We start from the raw sequence: 20,209 nt of genomic DNA, 5'->3' as shown, positions 1-20,209 counted from the left end.
AATATCACACTTAATGGTGAAACATGGATGCTTTCTCTTAAGATCTGGAACAAGATAAGAATGTCTTCTCCCAGCATTTTTTTTCAGTATTGTATTGAAAGTTCTACTCAGAGTGATTAGGCAAGTAAATAGGAAAAAGAGAGAGAGGGAGGGAAGGAAGGAGGAAAGGAAGAAAGGAAGGGAAGGAAAGAGGGAGGGAAGGAAGGAAAAGAAAGAGGGAGAAAGAGAATGAGGGAGGGAGGGAGGGAGGGAGGGAAGAAGGGAAGAAGAAAGAGAGGGAGAGAATCCTGATTGGAAAGGATGAAATAAAAGTATCTCTTTGCTGACGGCATGAGCCATTGAAAACCCTAAAAACACAGTTAAAAAAACTATTAGAAAATAAGTTGAGCAAGTTTCAGAATATAAGATCAAATATACAAAAATGAATTGAATTTCTATATACTTGTTTTTTTTTTCTTTTTCCTTTCAGGGAAGGTATTTAATTATGGATTCAATTTACTTAATAGTTAATTAAATTTCTATTAGCTTATAATGAACAACCCAAAAATGAACTAAGAAAACAATTTCATTTACAATAGCATCAAAAAAGTAAATACTTTGAAATACATTTTACAAATAAATGCAAAACCTGTACTCTGAAAACTATAAAACTGTGTTGAAAGAAATTAAAAATCCACATAAATGGAAAAATATCTAATCTGCCTGGATTGGAAAACTTACTATTGTTAAGATGGTAATGTACTCCAAAGCAATCTACAAGTTCAGCAAACGCTATCAGAATCCCAGCTGATTTTTTTGTAGACATTGACAAGCTAATTCTGTAATTCAGATAGAGTTGTGAGAAATCTGGAATAGCCAAAATGATCTTGAGAAAGAAGGCAATGTTGGCGGATTCACACTTGCTTATTTCAAAGCTTATTAGGAAGCAACAGTAATTAAGACTGGCATAAGGATAGACATATAGAGAAATTAAACAAAAGAGAAGATCCAGAATTAAGCCTGTGTGTCTATGTGAATTATTTTTTACAGGGAGCCATGACCATTTAATGCAAGAAAGATAATCTTTTCAACAAATAGTCTAAGACAACTGGATAGCAACATGCAAAAGAATGAATTTGGACCCTCACCTTACACCATATTAAAAAATGAACTAAAAAAAAAAAAGAACTAAAAATAGATCAAAGATCTAAAAGGAAGGGCTAAAACTATATGACTCTTAGGAGAAAACACAGCGCTAACTCTTCACAACCTAAGTTGAACAACAGATTCTCAGGTATGATACCAAAAGCATAACAACAAAATTTTTGAAAATACACAAATTGGACTTCATCAAAATTAAAAGCTTTTGTGTTTCAAAGAACACCATCAAAAGAGTGAAAATGTAACCCACAGAATGGGAGAAAATATTTGCTAATCATATATCTGATATATGATAAGCAAACCATATCTTGTATCTAGATTAAATGAACATCTCTTAGAACTCCATAATAAAAAGACAATCCAATTAAAAACAAAGGATCTGGGGCGCCTGGGTGGCTCAGTGGGTTAAGCCTCTGCCTTCGGCTCAGGTCATGATCTCAGGGTCCTGGGATCGAGCCCCGCATCTGGCTCTCTGCTCAGCAGTGAGCCTGCTTCCCCCTCTCTCTGCCTGCCTCTCTGCCTACTTATGATCTCTCTCTCTCTCTGTCCAATAAATAAATAAAATCTTAAAAAAAAAAACAACAAAGGATCTAAATAAACATCTGTCTAAAGAAGATATACAAATGGTCAATAAGCACAGGAAAAGATGCTTAAAATCATTAGTCATCAGGGAAATGTACATCAAAACCACAATGAGATAGTTCTCACACACCACGTGGTTTTAAATGACAGCAAGGAAAGTGATAATGGCAAATGTTATTAGCAAGAATGTAGAGTAATCAGAGCCCTCATACATTGCAGGTGGGAACATGGTACAGCTACTGTGGAAAACAGTCTAGCCATTCCTCACGTTGTTAAGCATAGAGTTACCATATGACCCAGCAATTCCACTCCTAGGCATATGCTCGAGGGAAATCAAAACATACCCACACAAAAACTTGCACTTGAATATTTGTGGCAGTATTATTCATAATAGTCCAAAGGTAAGAGCAACCTAAATATCTATCAACTGATGAATGGATAAATAATTTGTAGTCTATCCTACGGAGGAGTATTACTCAGCCCTGAAAAGGAACAGATACTGACGCTTGCTACAACATGGAAGGATCCTAAAAAAAATGCCAGGTGAAATAAGCCAGTCACGAAAGAGCACATATTATAGAATTACATTTATATGAAATGCTCCAAAAAGGCAAATCAATAGAAATAGGACATAGACTAGCAGTGGCTTCCAGCTGGGAGGAATAGGGAAGAAAATGGGTGGGTGATATCTAAAGGGTACAGGGCTTCTTTTTTTCCTTTTTTTTTAAAATTTTATTTTATTCTTCCAGTGTTCCAAAATTCATTGTTTCTGCACCACACCCAGTGCTCCATGCAATATGTGCCCTCCTTAATATCCACCACCAGGCTCCCCCAACCCCCTACCCCCTCCCCTCCAAAACCCTCAGTTTGTTTCTCAGAGTCCTGAGTCTCTCATGGTTCTGAGGTGAGGAAAACATTCTAACATTGGCTGAGATGCTGGCTGCACAACTCTGTGAAGATACTTAAAACAGAGAAGTGTATAGTTTGAGTCAGCAAACTGTATTTCAATAAAGCTGTTCTTGGTTGTTGTTTTAAGGAAGCTCTCTAAGTGGTCATGATCAGTAAATGGTCTGAGATGAGAACCACTGCCCAACCGTCTGCTGTTCCATGTCCCCAGGTTTTCTGTATAGCATGGAAAGTCACTTCTGGTTCCTTTATACCTTCATGATGCTGGCTCTGGACTGAGTGCTTCTGGGCTTTGTAAACAGTTCATGGGTCTGGGCCAACAACACGGACAGAGTAGCTATGTGAAGCCCCAGCCTCCTCTGCTTCTCAGATTCCACACTAAGGCCAGTCCCCCAGCCTCTGGGTCCAGACACTGACCCCTCGGCTCTCAGGCTGGGACAAGTGTCAGCCCAGCACCTCGCATGGAAGAAATTTACCTCTTTGTGGTCATTGAGTGTGCTGCCATCTGAGAAAGGTGGGGGCACTGCATGAACACTCCTGAACTATCAGCAGCTGCACAGGTAAATGGTGATGCAGAGGGTTCCTGAGGCCCTTGGGAATTTCACACGTACTTTCGTGGACCGGCCTCCTAGCTGTTAGCTGTTGCAACTTCCGCAGTATTGAGACCCCTCATCCTGGCATTTTTCTCTTTAACTTGGACACACCGACACATAAGAGATGCATTCAAACTCCTTGCTTCACTTCCCGGCTGGCATTGCCCTGACCCCAGGACTCTTCCCTCCACCATCTGAGGCTGGACGAGCCCCCGGTGGCCTTTGCGTTAAGCAACTCAGCGCCAACATACAGTTGTACTTTGCAGCAAATAATAATCACCACCCATTTAAAATCAGCCCTTGATCTCCATCCTTTGTCAACAGAACGTCTGACTTAGATTCCTGCCAGTTGAGCTAATATAAACCACATCCCTCCAGAGACGGAGAATCTCCAAAACACTTCCTCCTAACTTGGCCATCCGTTATCCAGAAATATATGCCATCGGCCTGGAAATGGAAGATAAAGCTCTTTCTGGCACAACCTGAAAGTGTGTTACGTATCTCCTATGACTAAGCTATTTATTAAGGAAAGAGACTGCTTAAAATGGGAAAAGCACATTATCTCTGTTAACGCATTATCTGCAAAGGGGACGAAGCTCAGCGTAGACTCCACACCAGACCATTGGAAGGTCTGACTTTATCTCAGACTCACTCTGCTGTGGGGCTGCTAGTCTCTAGACTTTGATTCCATGGAAAGAGTCATCCCTGCCTTTCAAACGCTAGTACGTATGACCAAGAACATATGGAGATCCTGGAGGGTGGGTGGACGTGTTCCCTCGATCGCATCCGAGGCTGATGGCGGTCCAGGTCCAGCCCTGTCTGCGAAGCCTCTTTCCTTAGCAAGTGTGCGCACGGCTAACACCTGGAGATGAACCTCTAATCATAAATGGCCCTTAAGGAGCACCCCTCTTGCATGGTAAGCTGGCAAATGGGGAACAACTGACCTTTGTAACGCCCACGCTGAGACACGCTGGTTCGGAGCCAGATCAAAGGGCCTTCCTCGCTCAGGCAGCACACGGGCGCCCGCACCCAGGCCGACTCCTTAGTTTTCCGCCCGCATCCTCCGCGTCCTTTTTTTGCTCAAGTGACAATGTACTTGTTAATTCCTAATATGAGCTAATAAATGTCATTTCCAAGTACTTTATGCAACTCTGAATTTGAAGGAAGAAGGTGGCTTTTCCTGTCTAAGTAAAAAATAACCACCAAACCCCCGGTCCTGTCTCCTTTTTTTATTAACTTGAGTGAGACTTGGGAGGGGAACAACGGGTGAAAAAGTGTCAAAAGACATTTCATATCTTGACAGGTGAAACAACTTCTCATCATATCTTCTTCTTTAAACTCTGTAGAATGAGCTACAGGGGGAAAGAAATCTCACCTCTAGAATGAAGAGTGTCAGGATAAACGGAGAACATTTCTGGAGTCAGGCTATCCTAATACCAGCCACTAAAATGACTAGCCAGGGGACGTCTGGGTGGTCCAGTCAGTTAAGTGTCTGCCTTCAGCTCAGGTCATGATCTTAGGGTCCTGGGATGGAGCCACACCACCTTGGCTTCCCTGCTCAGTGCGGAGCCTGCTTCTCCCTCCCCCTCTGCCTCTCCCCCATTCCCACTTAAGCATATTCTCTCATAAAATCTTTTTAAAAATATAAAAATAAAATAATTAGCCAGGTGGCTGAGGCCAAGGGGAGCTGGCCCTGTGTCTCTTCCCTCCTTCCCCTCTCCCCATCCCTCCCATACACTCATCCTCCACCCTCCTTCTCCCTCCCTCCCTCCTTCCCCCATCTCTCTCCTTCCTGAGCCCCTTCCCTCTTTCACTCCTTTCTTCCCTCCACCCTCTCTACTGTCCTTTTCCATCCTCTCAGGTAGCTTCTGGCCATCACACTGTGGGGGGGGGGTTCGTGGGCCCTACAGTAGCTGACTTGCTCTTACAGAGGGTAACAACTGGTCCAGTCTGGCAGCCAGCAAGCAGAGGGGCAGGGACAGGACCCCAAGCCTCCCCTCGTAACCACCCAAATATACAACAGCTGCGGGTCTGGCTCGACTCCTGCTGCTGAACAATTCCACCCCTCCCTACCTACCCCTGGAAGAAAACCAGGAAGTCTCTGCAGCCCCTGCAAAGACTGTAGCAAGGACACTTATGGGAGCCACTGTGTTTCATTAGAAGGACCCCAGGAAGAGCCACATGAGAATGAGAACTCCAGGGATTCTGAGGGCTACAGGCTGGGGTGGAGGCTGCCATCCTCATCCTCTCTGCTAGGATGCCCAGGGAAACCCTAGGCTGGCTCCTCAGCTGAGTCGGGTCCTGATCCCTTGGCTACAGGAAAGCCCCAGAGGTCCTTCGTCAGCTCCAAGAGTGTGTGACCCTTGCAGGGAGGCAAAGCCGCTAGAACTTGGGACCACAGCCAGGCGGCCCAGGGCTACCTCAGGAGAAATGACACACAGAGGCCTGGACCCCACAGAGGAGAGTGAGAACCCCCAGGGTTCCAAGAAGACACACATTTACCCACCACTGCGGTCACTCAATGAGCCATGTTAGACTGCAGCCGATGGAACGCAGAGCCGCTGCAGCTGGGTGACACTCTGTGTCCGCAACCGCTGCGGTCACTCAATGAGCCATGTTAGACTGCAGCCGATGGAACGCAGAGCCGCTGCAGCTGGGTGACACTCTGTGTCCGCAACCTGGCAGGCGCCAACCCAGGAGGATGGGCAGAAGCTTCGGCTCTCGGGGCTAGTCACCAACTCCACACATCACTCCCACATTTGAACCACCAACTCAGCCACACTGAGGCTCCTCGGCTGGAGGACAGCCCGGCTACGGAAATTGGGATGGAGGGGATGAGCCATGGAGCCATCCCGATCCACTTGTGTCCAGGCTCGTGGTCCATGAGGAGCAGCCTGGGTGCTGGGCTTCCCCCAGGCCCCTCTGCTGGGAGATTCCCGGTGCTCATGAAAGCATGGCAGGTAAGACAACGGACTGGAGTCTGGCAGAGCTGGATCCGAACTCAGACTTGAACAAGACTTCCCATCCTTGAGCCCCAGGCTTGTCATCTGCAATGGATGAGCAGTGGCCATCAGGGTGGCTAACACTTTCTGAGCCTTCTGATAGGCTAGAGTGTATCTATCTGTCTCTGCCCCATCTAGTCCTCCCAAAAACTTCAATTTGTAATGAGCTGGGTATGGTTATTCTCCCCGGAGACCCAGAGTGGTGAAACATGCTGTCTGAAATCCCACAGCAGCTGAACGGTGCAGCCTTGATTCTTTTTTTTTTTTTTTTGCAGCCTTGATTCTAACGTGGCTGTCTGGCCTCACAGTTCATCCACTGACCCTCCGCTTGATGATCTCCTGCCCACGGGGGTGGCTGAGCCATCCAGGGAGACAGTGTAGACAGAGCGCTTCAGGCAGCACGGGCCCCCAGCGTGCAGACAAGGACACTGCTGTCCTTATCTGTCACTATTCCTTGGGAAACAGGAATGACTTCATGGAGATTATGTTGACGCTTGTTGGGTCTTTCCCTCGAAGGGAATGACGAGAATGAACCTTCCCTGTGAGTTCAGCGGCTCCTGCGCACAAAACTGACGATTCTGTTCTGTAGTGTCCTTCTTTTCACTCATCACCTTTGCCCCCGAGGATGCTTATTTAACTAGAGCCTTCGGCAGCATATAAATGTCACTCAACCATTTGCTAGACTCAGTTCACAGAAGAGAGGATGGGGCGAGAAGGGCAAGGAAGAAAGACCATCTGGGCTCGGGGGGAGAAGGATGATTTGGCCATTTTTTACTGAAAATCTTTGGAAGGAGAATAAACTGGCAATTGAAAACAAGAATAAAGCCTTCTGAGTTGATCCATTTGAGTCACACAGATATCCTGTGAAGGGAGATAGTCCGTGGCTCATGAGTGAAGGACGGGGAGGAGATATTCATGAGTGAAGGATGGGGAAGGATCCTGAAGAAGGTGCTGCAAAGGGATGGCGGGCGGGGGGCGGGGCGGGGGTGGTGGATGAAAGAGATGAGAACAGAGAGTGTGACAACTTGTTTTTGAAATCCAAGAGATTATTCCAGGAACACTGTCAAACCTTACTGAGCAAACAGTTTCTAGACATTCTTTAAAGTCTGGTTTGTGAAAAAGCAAACCAGCTGCCCATTCTGTGTGTACCTGAGGAGGGCACAACCTTTTCTCAGGGCTCCTGCTCCTGCCAAGGAAACCCATCCACCATCTCCCTAATGCTGGCCCCTCATGCGCATCTGACTGGTCTCGAACCTGTCCCCCAACAGTGAGCCCCTTCTCTTTGCTTCCTCTGGGTTCCTGAAGCACTTTGCCCTGCTATTTCCCATCCCCCATTCTGCTTTTGATGGCAGTGAACGGAGGACAGGAAAACCCACCCGAGAAAAGTCTCTGAAGGAGGAGAACGATCCAGCTTCCTTGAACCCAGCACTGTGCCTGGAATAAAATGGACCCAAGTGAAGATGTGTCCACACAGATTCAACAACAGAGGCTCTGCGTCAAGTTCTAGTGGAAAAAATTCACATTGTGAGCTGGAAGAATCCTTTTTTTATTTTTTAAATTTTTTTTAAAGATTTTTATTGACTTATTCATGAGGGACACAGAGAGAGAGAAAAGCAGAGGGAGAAGCAGGCTCTCCACTGAGCAGGGAGCTGATGCGGGACTCCATCCCAGGACCCCAGAATCATGACTTGAGCCGAAGGCAGACGCTTAACCATCTGAGCCACCCAGGTGCCCAAGAATCCTTTTTTAAAATAGTCTCCATGTTGGAAGCCCAACTCAGGGCTTGAACTCATGACTCTGAGATCAAGACCCTGAGATCAAGATTGGAGCTGAAATCAAGAGCTGGACGCTTAGCCAACAGGGCACCCAGATGCCCCGTGAGCTGGAAGACGTTTTAACTCCAGTCTGGGTTCTACCATGTAGAGTTGTGTGGCTTCAGTCTCTCTGAGATGTGGGTTAACCCATCTGCCAAAAGGTATAGCCAGAGTGTACTGCGCCCATCTGCATATGGAGATACGCAAACATCTACATGAAACAGGGCGGTGGCAGTTGAGGGGGCACAGAACACCAAGGGGCTGTACCATCAAGAAGTAAGAGGGGGAAAAGAAGAAGATCAGGAAAGTAGCTCTCCCACTTCAGACTGCAAGAATACAAGATGGTGGCCCTTGGAGATTAGAAAATGGAACTGCCCCCCTTGCCCAGAGCCTGATGTGTTGAAAAATAAGTAAGGTAACCAAGGTTGTTTTTACTTGAAATTCACCCCAAATATCTGAAGCACAAATTTTTGGACATCACAGCTTTCACTAGCAAGTGTTTTGAGGACCTAGTGGCCCTGAGCAGAGAACAGACCTGGGAGTCCTGTCCCCAAGACCTCCCTGTGCTGTTAGGCATCTTTCAGGTAGTAAAAATGTCACCGCTGGCTCCAGTCCCCCATGACACATATCACTGATGCAGGCCAGGCTTGTTGAGGGGGCCTGACACAGAGGATAAAGCAACAGGGGCTGGCTGGGACATGTTCTTACGCACCTTAGCCCTTGGCCTCTACTAGGTACTTCCTCACATCTGAAGGGACCACTGAAGCCCAGAGACAGATGATCTCCATGGTCCTTCTGCAAGTTCTCTGAGATAATGCCAAAGAGAGAGCACAGAACGAGATTGCACACTGCCTGCCTTTGGCTGGAAACCAGAAACCCTCACTTCTAATCCCAGTTTTCTATCTGACCCTTGGAAGCACTGACACATTTCTTTTCCAAGGGCAGAATGTTCTTCATATTTGAGGCAGGGCATTCCCATGTCTGTAACACCCATCAGCGGGTGACGGGAACATTATGGAACCACTTTAGAGGGAACCCATTTCTCTTTTCCTAGGCCAACATCGTTTGTATGACAATAACCACTACCATCAGGACACAACATGACACTGACTACAACCTCCAGCGAAGGCAGCGTCCGTGCAAGGCGTACTCAACAGTCCTCCCGCCTTGAACAAAACCATCATCAACCATGGCCACTAGGAAGACAGAAGAACCATCAGCAGGAAAGCCAGTAACCTTTGACACACAGGTGTTTTCCTATGCACCTGAAAATTACTTGAAGATGAGTAGCTTTTGTAAATCGAGTTCTTTTGTTCTTTGGCTTTTCATGCCCTCCAAAAAAATAGATGTTCAGGATAAAACATTCAAACTGAACAGAAAGGTGGAAAGTGGAAAGTATGCACTTTGATTTCTTCTACATGCCTCCAGAAATGTTCTGTGTATACAGTCATTTATGTATATCCTTCATATGCACACGCACATGCACACACATTCACACACACACACACACACACACACACACACACACACACACACACATTGTACTATGCATTTTCTTCTACATCTTTTCCTCATCTTGATCATTTGTGGATTTACCTCTGGACCCAGCTACCTGAGCCCAGAGAGCTCCAGTGTCCCAGCCGTCCTAATCTTGGGGAATCCTGTGCCTTCTGAGATAGTGGTAATAGGAGAATAGATAATAGGTAACAAGAGAATAGAATCAAGTAAGTCTGGAGAGAGCAGACTCATACAACTAAATGGTCTTCTCTATGGTAGAAACACATGTTCCCGGAGTATTTCACGCACACAGTTGACCACCAAGCGTCACACGGCATCAGCATCTCCTTCCCTTGTTTCATCCCAGGACATTTTTTTAAGGGCCCCTTAACAATGTATTGTGCACCCCCTCCCACCCCAGCCCTTGACCAAATCATTTCCTACCCATCGTTCCTCAGGAAAACGCCCTCTGATCATGGCCATCCCCCAGCCCTAGATCGCCCTGGGCCCAGCATGTCCCCCACCCCGGGCCATGTTGCCACCAGGCCACAACCCTCTCCTGCACACCATCCTGCTGGTCTCATCAAAGGTTCCCTGGTGTGCTTACATCCCATCTGCCTCCCTGCCGGCCTCTAAGCAATACGAGAGCATGGAGAGTGTCTGCCCATTCATCACCACATCTCCTCATGCTAACATAGTAGGTATGCACCCAAGAGGGGCTCTGTGGATGTCTATTAAATCAATATATGGCCGTGGGGTCTCTGGAGTCCAGCTCTGCAAATGTCACTCCAGCCGCCACAGTGGAGGAAGTATTTCTCCTGAACACACTGCAGGGATCCTTCTGGTGAGGCTTTCTGTACTGTGAGTCATCACCCCCTTACTGCTGCATTCTGGTATGGCAGGTTTGCAGGATTAAATGTGGAATCGTCTCATCTCCCGACAGAAATATCCCCAACGTGTGAGCAGTTGGTACCCACTGACATTCTGATGTAGAATTTGCTTTACATTTTAAAAAAGGCTTTCTGCCGCAACATTTATTTTGATCCGGGGAAGAGCTTGGGAGTGTTTATGTAAAATAAGACTAGTTTTCATTTATGATGGATTTTTGCATGCTGAGAAGAAAATAGCACAGTCTGACAAACCAGGGCCTTCCACTGCCACATGTGTGAAGTGTGCCCGTGAACAGGCGTGACGCAGCTAACAGAATACTCGGGCACGGCAGGTGGGGAACATTGGCCATGCACAGGACACAGAATAAAGAGGCAGAGATCCCAGTGGTTGCAAAGTCAGTGTCAGGGATGCCTGCTGATTTGCCCATCTTACTAGCTGAGTCATCCTCAGCAGGTCTCAAAGCTTCAGTATTCTCATCTGTGAAATGGGAACAATGAGGGCTCCAGCTTCACGGGGTTGTGGGTAGAACCGGACTGTATTAGATCATGCTTGTGCCTGCACATAGCATGTTATCTAGAGGGTGAAAACCGATAGAGGGAGACATCGTGGACTAATGAGCAGGTGAGTGTCTCTAAGTACAATGGGTAGTGCATCCTGGACAGAAGTTTCCATTAGTTTGGAGCTACAAAGAGGGGAAGCAGTGCGAGAAGTGAAAAGGAAGAAGGTGTCCTTCATGTCCCTGCCAAGGACTGTGCCCTCCTGAGAGTCCTCATCCCAGACAAAAGGAAAGCAAAGAGCATTATTTGGAGCCCTATCATTGACATCAACAACTGACATGGACACCAAGGTTCCCAGCAGCCATGTGGCCTGAGCAGCAGGACCTGAACTGACAGAGGCTGCCTGAGTGTCTGAACACGATGAGTGAGAGGAGGGCAGGTATGAGAACTGGGGATCCTGCTGCTTATGGAAGGTGCTCGTTGGCTTCCAATGCCCACAAACAACTCTGGCTGTACACTCTTTGCTATTCACTGAATTTCTTGGTATAAACTCCAGTAATAACAGGGTTCGCAAGGTGCAGGAGAAAAGAGAATGTTACCTTATTCAGTGTCAGAGGCATTCCCAGGAAGAAGCCACACCACTGGGGACTTCTCAATATCACTCTTTGGGGGGGGGGGGTTGTGTTATTTTTTTAATTTAAATTCAATTAGCCAAGATACAGTACATCACTGGTTTTTGATATAATGTTCAAAAATTCATCAGTTCAGTATAAAACCCAGTGCTCATCACATCACATACCCTCCTTAATGCCCATCACCCACTGACCCCAGCCCCCCACCCTCCTCCCCTCCAGCAACCCTCATTTTGTTTCCCAGAGTCAAGAGTCTCTTATGGTTTGTCTCCCTCTCTGATTTCTTCCCATTCAGTTTTCCCTCCCCGTCCCTAGGATCCTCTGCACTATTCCTTATGTTCCACGTATATGTCACAAAAGTGACACTCACTAAGCTTTTACGACATACTAGCCGCAGTGCTGATGGTAGAGCAGTACTTCATTTAACGCCCACAAACCCGCAGGGGAGAGGTGCTGCCATAATGCCCACTTCAGGGATGGTGGCCTGGGTCAGCCCCGGGGCAACGAGCATCAGTCACACTTGGATTACACGGCCCTGAACAAGCCGTACCATGACACAGGGCCTCCCGGGGAGGCTGCTGAGGACACTGGCAGCAACCACAGGACTGTCCACATATCCACATGTCTCCCCGTTCTTTCCAAATCCTGGAGGCCTGGCATGCATTTCCAGCAAAGTGGTCCCTTTCTCACTCTTGGGGACCTGTGGCATATTGAGGTTGGCTACGTCAGTCCAGGGACAGAGGTTCCTACCCCGTTTTCCCTTTCTGGAACACACCTGACTGGCAGCCCAGGCTGCAATACCTCTGCTATCACTTCCAGAGTGCTCAAGGGGGTCCCCGCTCTCCCTCCCAATCCAAGATCAGAAAGCAAGTTCCTATGAGTGATGTTATCATAGGAATGACTTTGAATTCCCTCTAAGTCATTAATTTTTTTTTTTTTAAAGCAAATCAGCTTCCAACTCTGGCTCTCTACTATTACTGTGACAATTCACAAATGTGGAGACATCAGGTGAAAACAAAACAAAACAAAACAAAACAAAAAAAAGAACACTATGAGGGGCACCTGGGTGGCTCAGTGGGTTAAAGCCTCTGTCTTCGGCTCAGGACATGATCCCAGGATCCTGGGATCGAGCCCCACATCGGGCTCTCTGCTCAGCAGGGAGCCTGCTTTCTCCTTTCTCTCTCTCTGCCTACTTGTGATCTCTGTCTGTCAAATAAATTAAAAAAAAAAAGAACACTATGAGCAATCATTCCTGTTCTTACATTGTCCTTAACTGCCTGGGCACTGTCTTTTAAATTCCTCTTAGCCCAGATTCAGTTCCTATCCCATTGTAAGCCTCCATCTCAATTTCTATTATCTCAATTGTTATTATTCTATGTATTACAAAATACAAACAAATTAAAAGACCATGGAATTATTATTTTATTAAGCATACTTCTAAAACGATTGTCTTCAAAAGCAACACTCCCTCCCAAATATCAAATTCAAATAGAAGTAGAATGGACAGACCAATTAAAAAAAAAAAAAAACAACAAGCATACACCAATCCATTTGTGATGACTTGTAGTAATGTAGGATTCAGGTGGCAATGTAGAAAAGTAGGATTTAGGATGTAGGATTCAGGGAGTAATGTGGAAATGTAGCACTTGGGGAGTAATGTAGTAATGTAGGATTCAAGGATTAATGTGCTACTATGACCTTTGTTTATTTTTTTTAAGATTTTATTTATTTATTTGATAGCATGAGAGCAAGAGAGAGAACATGAGTAGGGGGAGAGGGAGGGTCAGGAGAAGAGGGACAAGGGGACTCCCCACAGAGCAGGGAGCCCGAAACAGGGCTCAATCCCAGGGCCCTGAGACCACAAGCTGAGCTGAAGGCAGATGCTTCACCGAATGAGCCACCCAGGCGCCCCTCTTCTCTGACTTTTAGTGACTTCATCTGAAAAACAGAGGCAAGAACACTGCCTAACCACTCTCATGGGGCTGAAGAGGGAAGAAAACAAGGCCAAAGTCGTAAAATGATGCAGAAGTTTAAACGGATAACGTCTAAAATCCGCGTTTTTCTTTTTCCAGCCTAAAACTGCTGCCTCTCTTCTCCTGGGTCTAAAAATACTCAGAAGCTACAGGCTTCTTTCCCTCCCCACTAACCCCCCCAGCCAAATTACAGTCATTCGTGTTTACTCTGTGCATATTTGTAACCCATCACCTCTTCTAGCCCACTATTATCACCGGGTCGCCTTCTGTCTTCCCAGCAGAGCCCTGACATCATGGCGATGGGGAGAAGGAAAGCGGGGGAACAAAGTGGGACAAGAAAGTAAGGGGAAAACCCTCAGATTAGCAGCCAACAACCCTAAAAACACAGAATCACAGAACACCCGTTGCTGTTCTGCACCAGCTCTGAGAGAAGATAGAAGCAGACGCTTTCCATCCAAATTCTGGTCTATTTCCAGTTCGTGGGTTTCAAGCACTTGAGAGAAGTGGCTCCCCATCCACCAGCCCCAGCACAGAGGTGGCATGTGGTCCAGAGAGAACATGATGAAAACACCGGCTTCTAATCCTGCCTCCTCTTGAAGTCCCTCCTGCCTTAACCATAACTGCTCCTGAGAAGGGAACAAAGTCATGGGGTCATAACAAGAGTAGGGTGCCTCGGCCCACGTCAAGGACCAGTCTCCCTGACGGGCCACATGTTTTCCCTGGGCTATCGGACCCCAACCTCATGACATGGGTTTTATTTTTCCCTCCAGCAGGGGACAGGAGCCAACATCAGTGGGCTAGTCACTGCTCCCCAGCCCACACGGGCATTATTCTTACAGTGCTCACCGCAAATCCCAGAAGGTCAATATTGATATTATACCCATCTTATAGCTAAGGATCCTGAGGGTGGGAGGGGAAGGGAAACTTGCTCAAGCTCGGGCACCGGGTGGTCACCGTACACCAGGCGTCCTTCTACAGGCTTCATCCACACTGCAACTCGCTGAGACAGACCACTGGGATGACCATTTCCGAAGTCTGTTTGAGGAAAATGGGGCACAGACATTTTTCGCAGTCACAGAGGCATTGGTGAGGCAAAGCCGTGGTGCGAGAGCCTTGCCAGGCTGGCTCTGGGTGTGGCTCTGGCCCCTGGCCGCCCTCCTTCCCCACCATTTTCCAAGCCTTATTCTCCGGCTTTCTTGGAGAGTCTGTGAGCCAACCAACATCCTTTCAAAAAGTTTCTTTTCCATTTAAATCAGCTGGGATATGTTTTCGTTGCTTGCAAACACCATGAGAACACTACAGGCAGGCTTGACTTCTCACATCCCAGGAGGCAGGGGCACTGCTCTCTCCCAGCTCATCCCCCATCTCTGCAAAACCCAGTAAGTAAAGAGCATGGTGTTGGGAGAAAGTAGGGCACCAGGTTGAAGCAGCAGAGTCCCCTGCCCTCGGAAAACTCCAAGTGGAAAAGGAAAAAAAAAAAAACAAAAACAAAAAACAAACAACAACAATAACAACAACAAGACACGCAGTGCACTTCTGGAACAAAGCAATCCTAGAACAAAGGAATAAAATGAAGTCACTTAAGGAAAGAGTGAATGATAGAGGTTTCCTGAGCTGGCTTTTGGGAGGAGCATTTGGGTAAGCAGGAAAGGGGAGGCAAGGATAACAGAAATGGAGGAAAGAGTAGGGTATACTGTGAATGAGAAGAGGGGCTCTCTTCTGGGTGCAGAGGCACATGAGGGAATAAAGGGGTAGGTTTCATGACACATATACAAACACACATGTGTAGATACAGACATGCGAACAGGTGGACCTATGTAGGTACGTGTCCATGTCCAGGTGTGTGTGTGTGTGTGTGTGTGTGTGTGTGTGTGTGTGTGTGTGTGTATTTTACACCGTTTTAGCCCAGGGTGGACATAAAACTGACTTTGGTATTATCTGAACCCACGGGCAGACCATCGATGGTCCGCACACAAGCACACACTCCATGCTTTTCTCATCAAGGCAGTGCCTCTCTCTGGGCTTCAGCTAGTCTTCCCAGGAGTGTCACAGATGACACGGTGCCCCAGCTAGGTGCCAAGGCAGCCGCTCAGCAAACATCTACAGAAGAGGTTTCGTGAAGAAGCTAGCGGGACCCTAAGACACATTTCTCAGGACTCTGGGGTGGGGCTCTTTGAACTTTCCTGGTCAGTGGGCCCGCCTGCCCCCAGGCCATGACCTCTGAAGCTCCAGTCTCCTGTAGTGCCCATTAGAAAGGCACCATGAGCAGAGGCAGAGGTTGACCTGGCCAAGGAGACGAAGAGCAGATCGCAGAAAACAGATTTTACCGGCTACATTCAGCTATGACCAGCCATTATGCCCAAAAGCACAGGGCACTGCAGCTCCCAGGCAAATATCAGACCTTCTCCTATGTACCCACTCTCCTAAGTACCCACTCTGCTCTGTCCAAGTGGCCCAGAAAGCATATCCTGTATTGGTTTCCTTTGTTGGGGCAAGATTTCTAACCCGGGAATGGCACAGCCAGCCAGTGACCAAGCCTGGAGCATGTGTTCCGAGTACATGTCATCAGTAACCAGATCTGGGCTGGCGGGCCCTCTAAACATGAAATACATTTCTGCAGCTTGAAAAGAAAAAAGACTAAGGCTGGTTTGAATTAGGTGGAATGGAGACAGGAATTTTCCTGAAGTCCCTTCCTCTCTCCCTTGTGCGGCTACTCACTGCTTGGCTGGCAGAAACAGGACACAGCGCCTGGCTGACCTTGGTCCATGACTCCACAGCCTCGCTGAGGGAGCACTGAGTCTGGGTAGGGGTGGTAGGCAGGTCCCACAAGGGCTGTGGAGGTTGGCTTTATTTTTTATTTTTTTTTTAAAGATTTTATTCATTCACCTGACAGAAAGAGAGAGATCACAGGTAGGCAGAGAGGCAGGAAGACAGAGGAGGAAGCAGACTCCCCACTGAGCAGAGAGCCTGATGCGGGGCTCGATCCCAGGACCCTGAGACCATGACCTGAGCTGAAGGCAGAGGCTTAACCCACTGAGCCATCCAGGTACCCCTGGAGGTTGGCTTTAAATATTATTACCCAGTTCCATGGCTCAAGCGATCTGTTAGGATTCTGTGAGCCTCAGAGCCCTGACTCTGCAGCCCATATGATCAATAGCAGGGCTAGTCCCTTAACGTGCTGCCGTCGTTGAAAGGTACAATTATGCCTTTAAAGCTCAAGGTGCAATTAAATCTCGATAACGGTGCTAATGGCTCGAGCAACCTTGAAGCAGCTACCACATTTTAAAAGATCAGTCTCAATTGTTTTATGTCTGAAATTGCTCTGTAAAATCTTGTGAATTTCTCATCTTCACTTGAGAATGCATTTAATGCCGAGAGGATGGCTTTCTTCCAGCCACACCACACAGAAGGGGGTTTCCTTCCTCGGCTGACAGGCTCACCCTGGGGGACTAGAGCAAACTGTACTCGACGAGGTGGGGCTGAGCCCTCTAGAGCCTGGATCCTCAGGGATCTGCCCTCAGGAAGAGTCCAAAGTGAGGATTCAGCCACAGGACACGGTCCAGTCCAGAACCCACGAGAGACGGTTCAGATCGGCATCATTCTCTCGGAGAGAGAGAAGGGAAGAGAGAGAGATAAATACATGGCTGTCCATGTGAGTCTATGGTCGGGCTCCCTCCTTGGAGCTCCCGCTGCCCCCCACTGTCTGTAACTGTGGCCAGCAGGTGACACACAGGGTGTTCTACTGATCTCTTTACCTACCTGTTCCCCCAAATAAACTGTGGCCCTCTTGAGGGAGGGGCTGTGCTTGGTTCACCATGGGGTCCCCAATAACCAACAGAGACGTTCATGGATAGGATACTGCCTCCTCTAAATTTTAAGCATAGGTAACGGGTAACCCGGGAAGGGAGACATTAGGTATCCAGGCACAACAGAGAAGCACAAGAGTGTTTCAGGCCGTGAGCTGGGAACTCTTTAATCATTGACCAAGCTCTTGAAATGGTGACCTAGGATAATTTAGAAATGCAATGTGTATTCACGGTATTTCCAGTAATAACCATGGCAGCTCAAATGCACTGAGTGCTTTCTGGGAGCAAATCTTATTGCTAAAGCTGTGCATACTTCACTCCGTAGCCTTGCAATAACCCCAGAAGGAGGTGGTAGCCTTATCCCTCTCTTACAGGATGGGAAACCGAGGCTTGGAGAGACAAAGTTTCCTCGTCAGTATCCCAGAGCCAGCAAGGGGAAGAGTGGGACTCATACCCAGAGCTCTTCTCCTGACCACTGCACTCTGGATATGACGCTGAAACTAGGGGTGGTGGGGGAGGGAGGAAACCGGCTCCCCCTGTCTTTGAAACCTTGACAGACAACGGGGCAGCATTTTGCTTTGAAGATGCCATGGCTTTCCGATTTATTTTGGGGAGGATGGCTCTTTGTTGGTCAGGTGTGACAAAGCAAAGCAAAGTCCTACTCTTTGACGGTGAGGATAAAGAGGGCAACATGCTCCACTTGAACGCAACATTCCCACCGACTTATGAGGTGTGGCCCTCACAATCACCCCATGCAGTGGACACAATTATTATCCACATCCTAGATATGTGGAAACGGAATTCTAAAGAGACAAGGGGGTGCATGAAAGGCACAGCCAGTAAGAGATGGAATGCGGGACCAACCAGAGACAGTCTGAGGCCAGAGCCCCATCCCCAGCCATTACAATCCCAGCTCGCACGGGCAGATGAGAATTTGGGGGAAAGAACTGGGGGTCTATGAGAAGACTGGATTTGAGTGGATTCTCCATTCAAGCCTGAAACAGGGGGCCCCCACAGAGGTCCATCCTGCTTTGTACTCCAAGAAAAGACAACAGCTGATTCTGTTGCAACCCCGGGGGCTTCCAAACCCATAAAAGCATGATAAGGAATGGAAGAGAAGAGAACAAGACTACAGCAGGGGTCATAAACTACAGCCTGCGGGTCAAACCCAGCCATCTATTTTGGTAGATAAAAAGGTGGCCTGGCACACGGCCGTAGCCACTGATTGATGCGGTGTCTAAGGCTACCTTTGTGCCAGAAGAGCAGAGCTGAGGAGCTACAACAGAGACACTGTGGCCCGCACAGCCTAAGTTAGTTAGTAGCTGGCCCTTCACAGAAAAGGCTTGCCAGCCCCTGGATTACATGTTAGATGGCTTGATGCGAACACCAGCTGGGACAATAGCAAGCCGTCTCCAGGCAGAACAGGCACACCTCACCTATCCCGCTGATGCTGACACACCCAGCTTGTAACGGTATTTTTCAAAAAACACACTACCCCAAACCAGCCGGAGCCGTCCCTTGTACCCTCTGCTCGCCACCCTCTACAAGGAGCGCCAGCAATGAGTCTTACCTTTGTTGTACATGTTCGTGGGCACTTGGACGTCACTCAGACTGATGTTCACAGGCAAATTATTAAAATGGTCATTTGGGGCTAAGATGAATTCCTTCCCCAGCTCCAAAAAATTCCCATCTTTGTCCCTTTCGTTTATCAGCACAGCATTGAAGTATTCATACTGAAAGAGAAAGTCAAAAAGCATTACTTGTGGCTTAGGGCCGGAGGCTGTGAACTCAGACAGACCTGGGCACAGGCTGCGGGGTGTCCCCTACAGGCGTGGACCCTGCCTTAGTCACATTATCTCCTTTAGTCTTCCCTGTCATCTGTGGCTGATCCTGCACAGGCGTGATAGCACCAGATAAATATTTCTCAATGTCATTAAATATTCTTCAAAACATTGTAAGGAGCTGCAGAGTAGTTCTTTTTATAACTAGAGAAAACTGCCCTAAGGATATTTTAATTCTTTAAATTTTGAAGACAAACCTTACCCCTAAGTTGAAGGAGATGACATTTAAGTTGAAGGAGACTATGAAGTCAACAACAACAACAACAAAAAAAACAAGTAAACCTGTAATGTGTCTTATAACCATACTTGTTAGGGAAAATAGCAAAGCCGGGGAAGGCAGGGAGAACAGCAGCAGAAGGGCTGGTTTATATACCAGAAGGTGCTCAGGAAAGGTCTCAGTGCTATGGGGACACTCAGGCAGAGACCGAAGGACAGGAGGAACAAGCTATGTGGGCATCTGGGGAGAAGCACCCCAGGCAGAGGAGACAACACAGGTCATGGGCCTCACATGGGAGTGTGCTGGCATATGGCACAAATGGCTATTTCATCATCAACCTCATCACGGTCATGATCATCATCATCTAATATACACAGAAGGCCTACTTTGTGACAGACATTATTCTAAGAGTTTTATTTATTTATCTGGGTGGGGAGGAGCTGAGGAAGAGAGAGATCCCTAGGCAGGTTCCATGCTCAGCACAGAGCCCAACGCAGCGCTTGATCCCATAACCCTGAGATCATGACCTGAGTGGAAATCAAGAGTCAGATGCTTAGTTGACTGAGTCACCCAGGCTCCCCCAAAGTGCTTTTCATGTGCTTCATTTCTCCTAACAATTCTATGAGGTAGGTTTTGTGAGGAGTCCCACTTCAGCAATGAAGAAACGGAGGTAGAAAGAACAGAGGTACATTGTGAAAGACTACACAGATGATGAGCAGAGCCAGAATTCAAACACAGGCCGTCTACTTCCAGAGTCTGTGTGCTTATCTACTGAGCAGTATTCCAAGATGGCAAGTGTATTGGATTTAGCAGACTGA

General features: G+C 47.5%; 1 protein-coding gene across 1 annotated transcript in view; it reads right to left on the bottom strand.

Annotated features, from left to right (window-relative positions):
• The window catches only part of LOC111144138 (calcium voltage-gated channel auxiliary subunit alpha2delta 3), an 868,443-nt gene that overhangs the window by 498,887 nt on the left and 349,347 nt on the right, over nt 1-20,209 (bottom strand). The window contains exon 5 of the mRNA XM_022498297.1: nt 18,904-19,066. Coding sequence (XP_022354005.1) covers nt 18,904-19,066 — 163 coding nt within the window. The remainder of the gene's footprint in view (nt 1-18,903; nt 19,067-20,209) is intronic.

This window comes from Enhydra lutris, unplaced genomic scaffold, assembly GCF_002288905.1.
Source record: "Enhydra lutris kenyoni isolate GAN:26980312 unplaced genomic scaffold, ASM228890v2 scaffoldscaffold10, whole genome shotgun sequence".
In the NCBI taxonomy this organism is placed as follows: Eukaryota; Metazoa; Chordata; class Mammalia; order Carnivora; family Mustelidae; genus Enhydra; species Enhydra lutris.
Note: the sequence above shows the minus strand (reverse complement) of the source record. Positions and strands in the feature narration are given on the sequence as shown.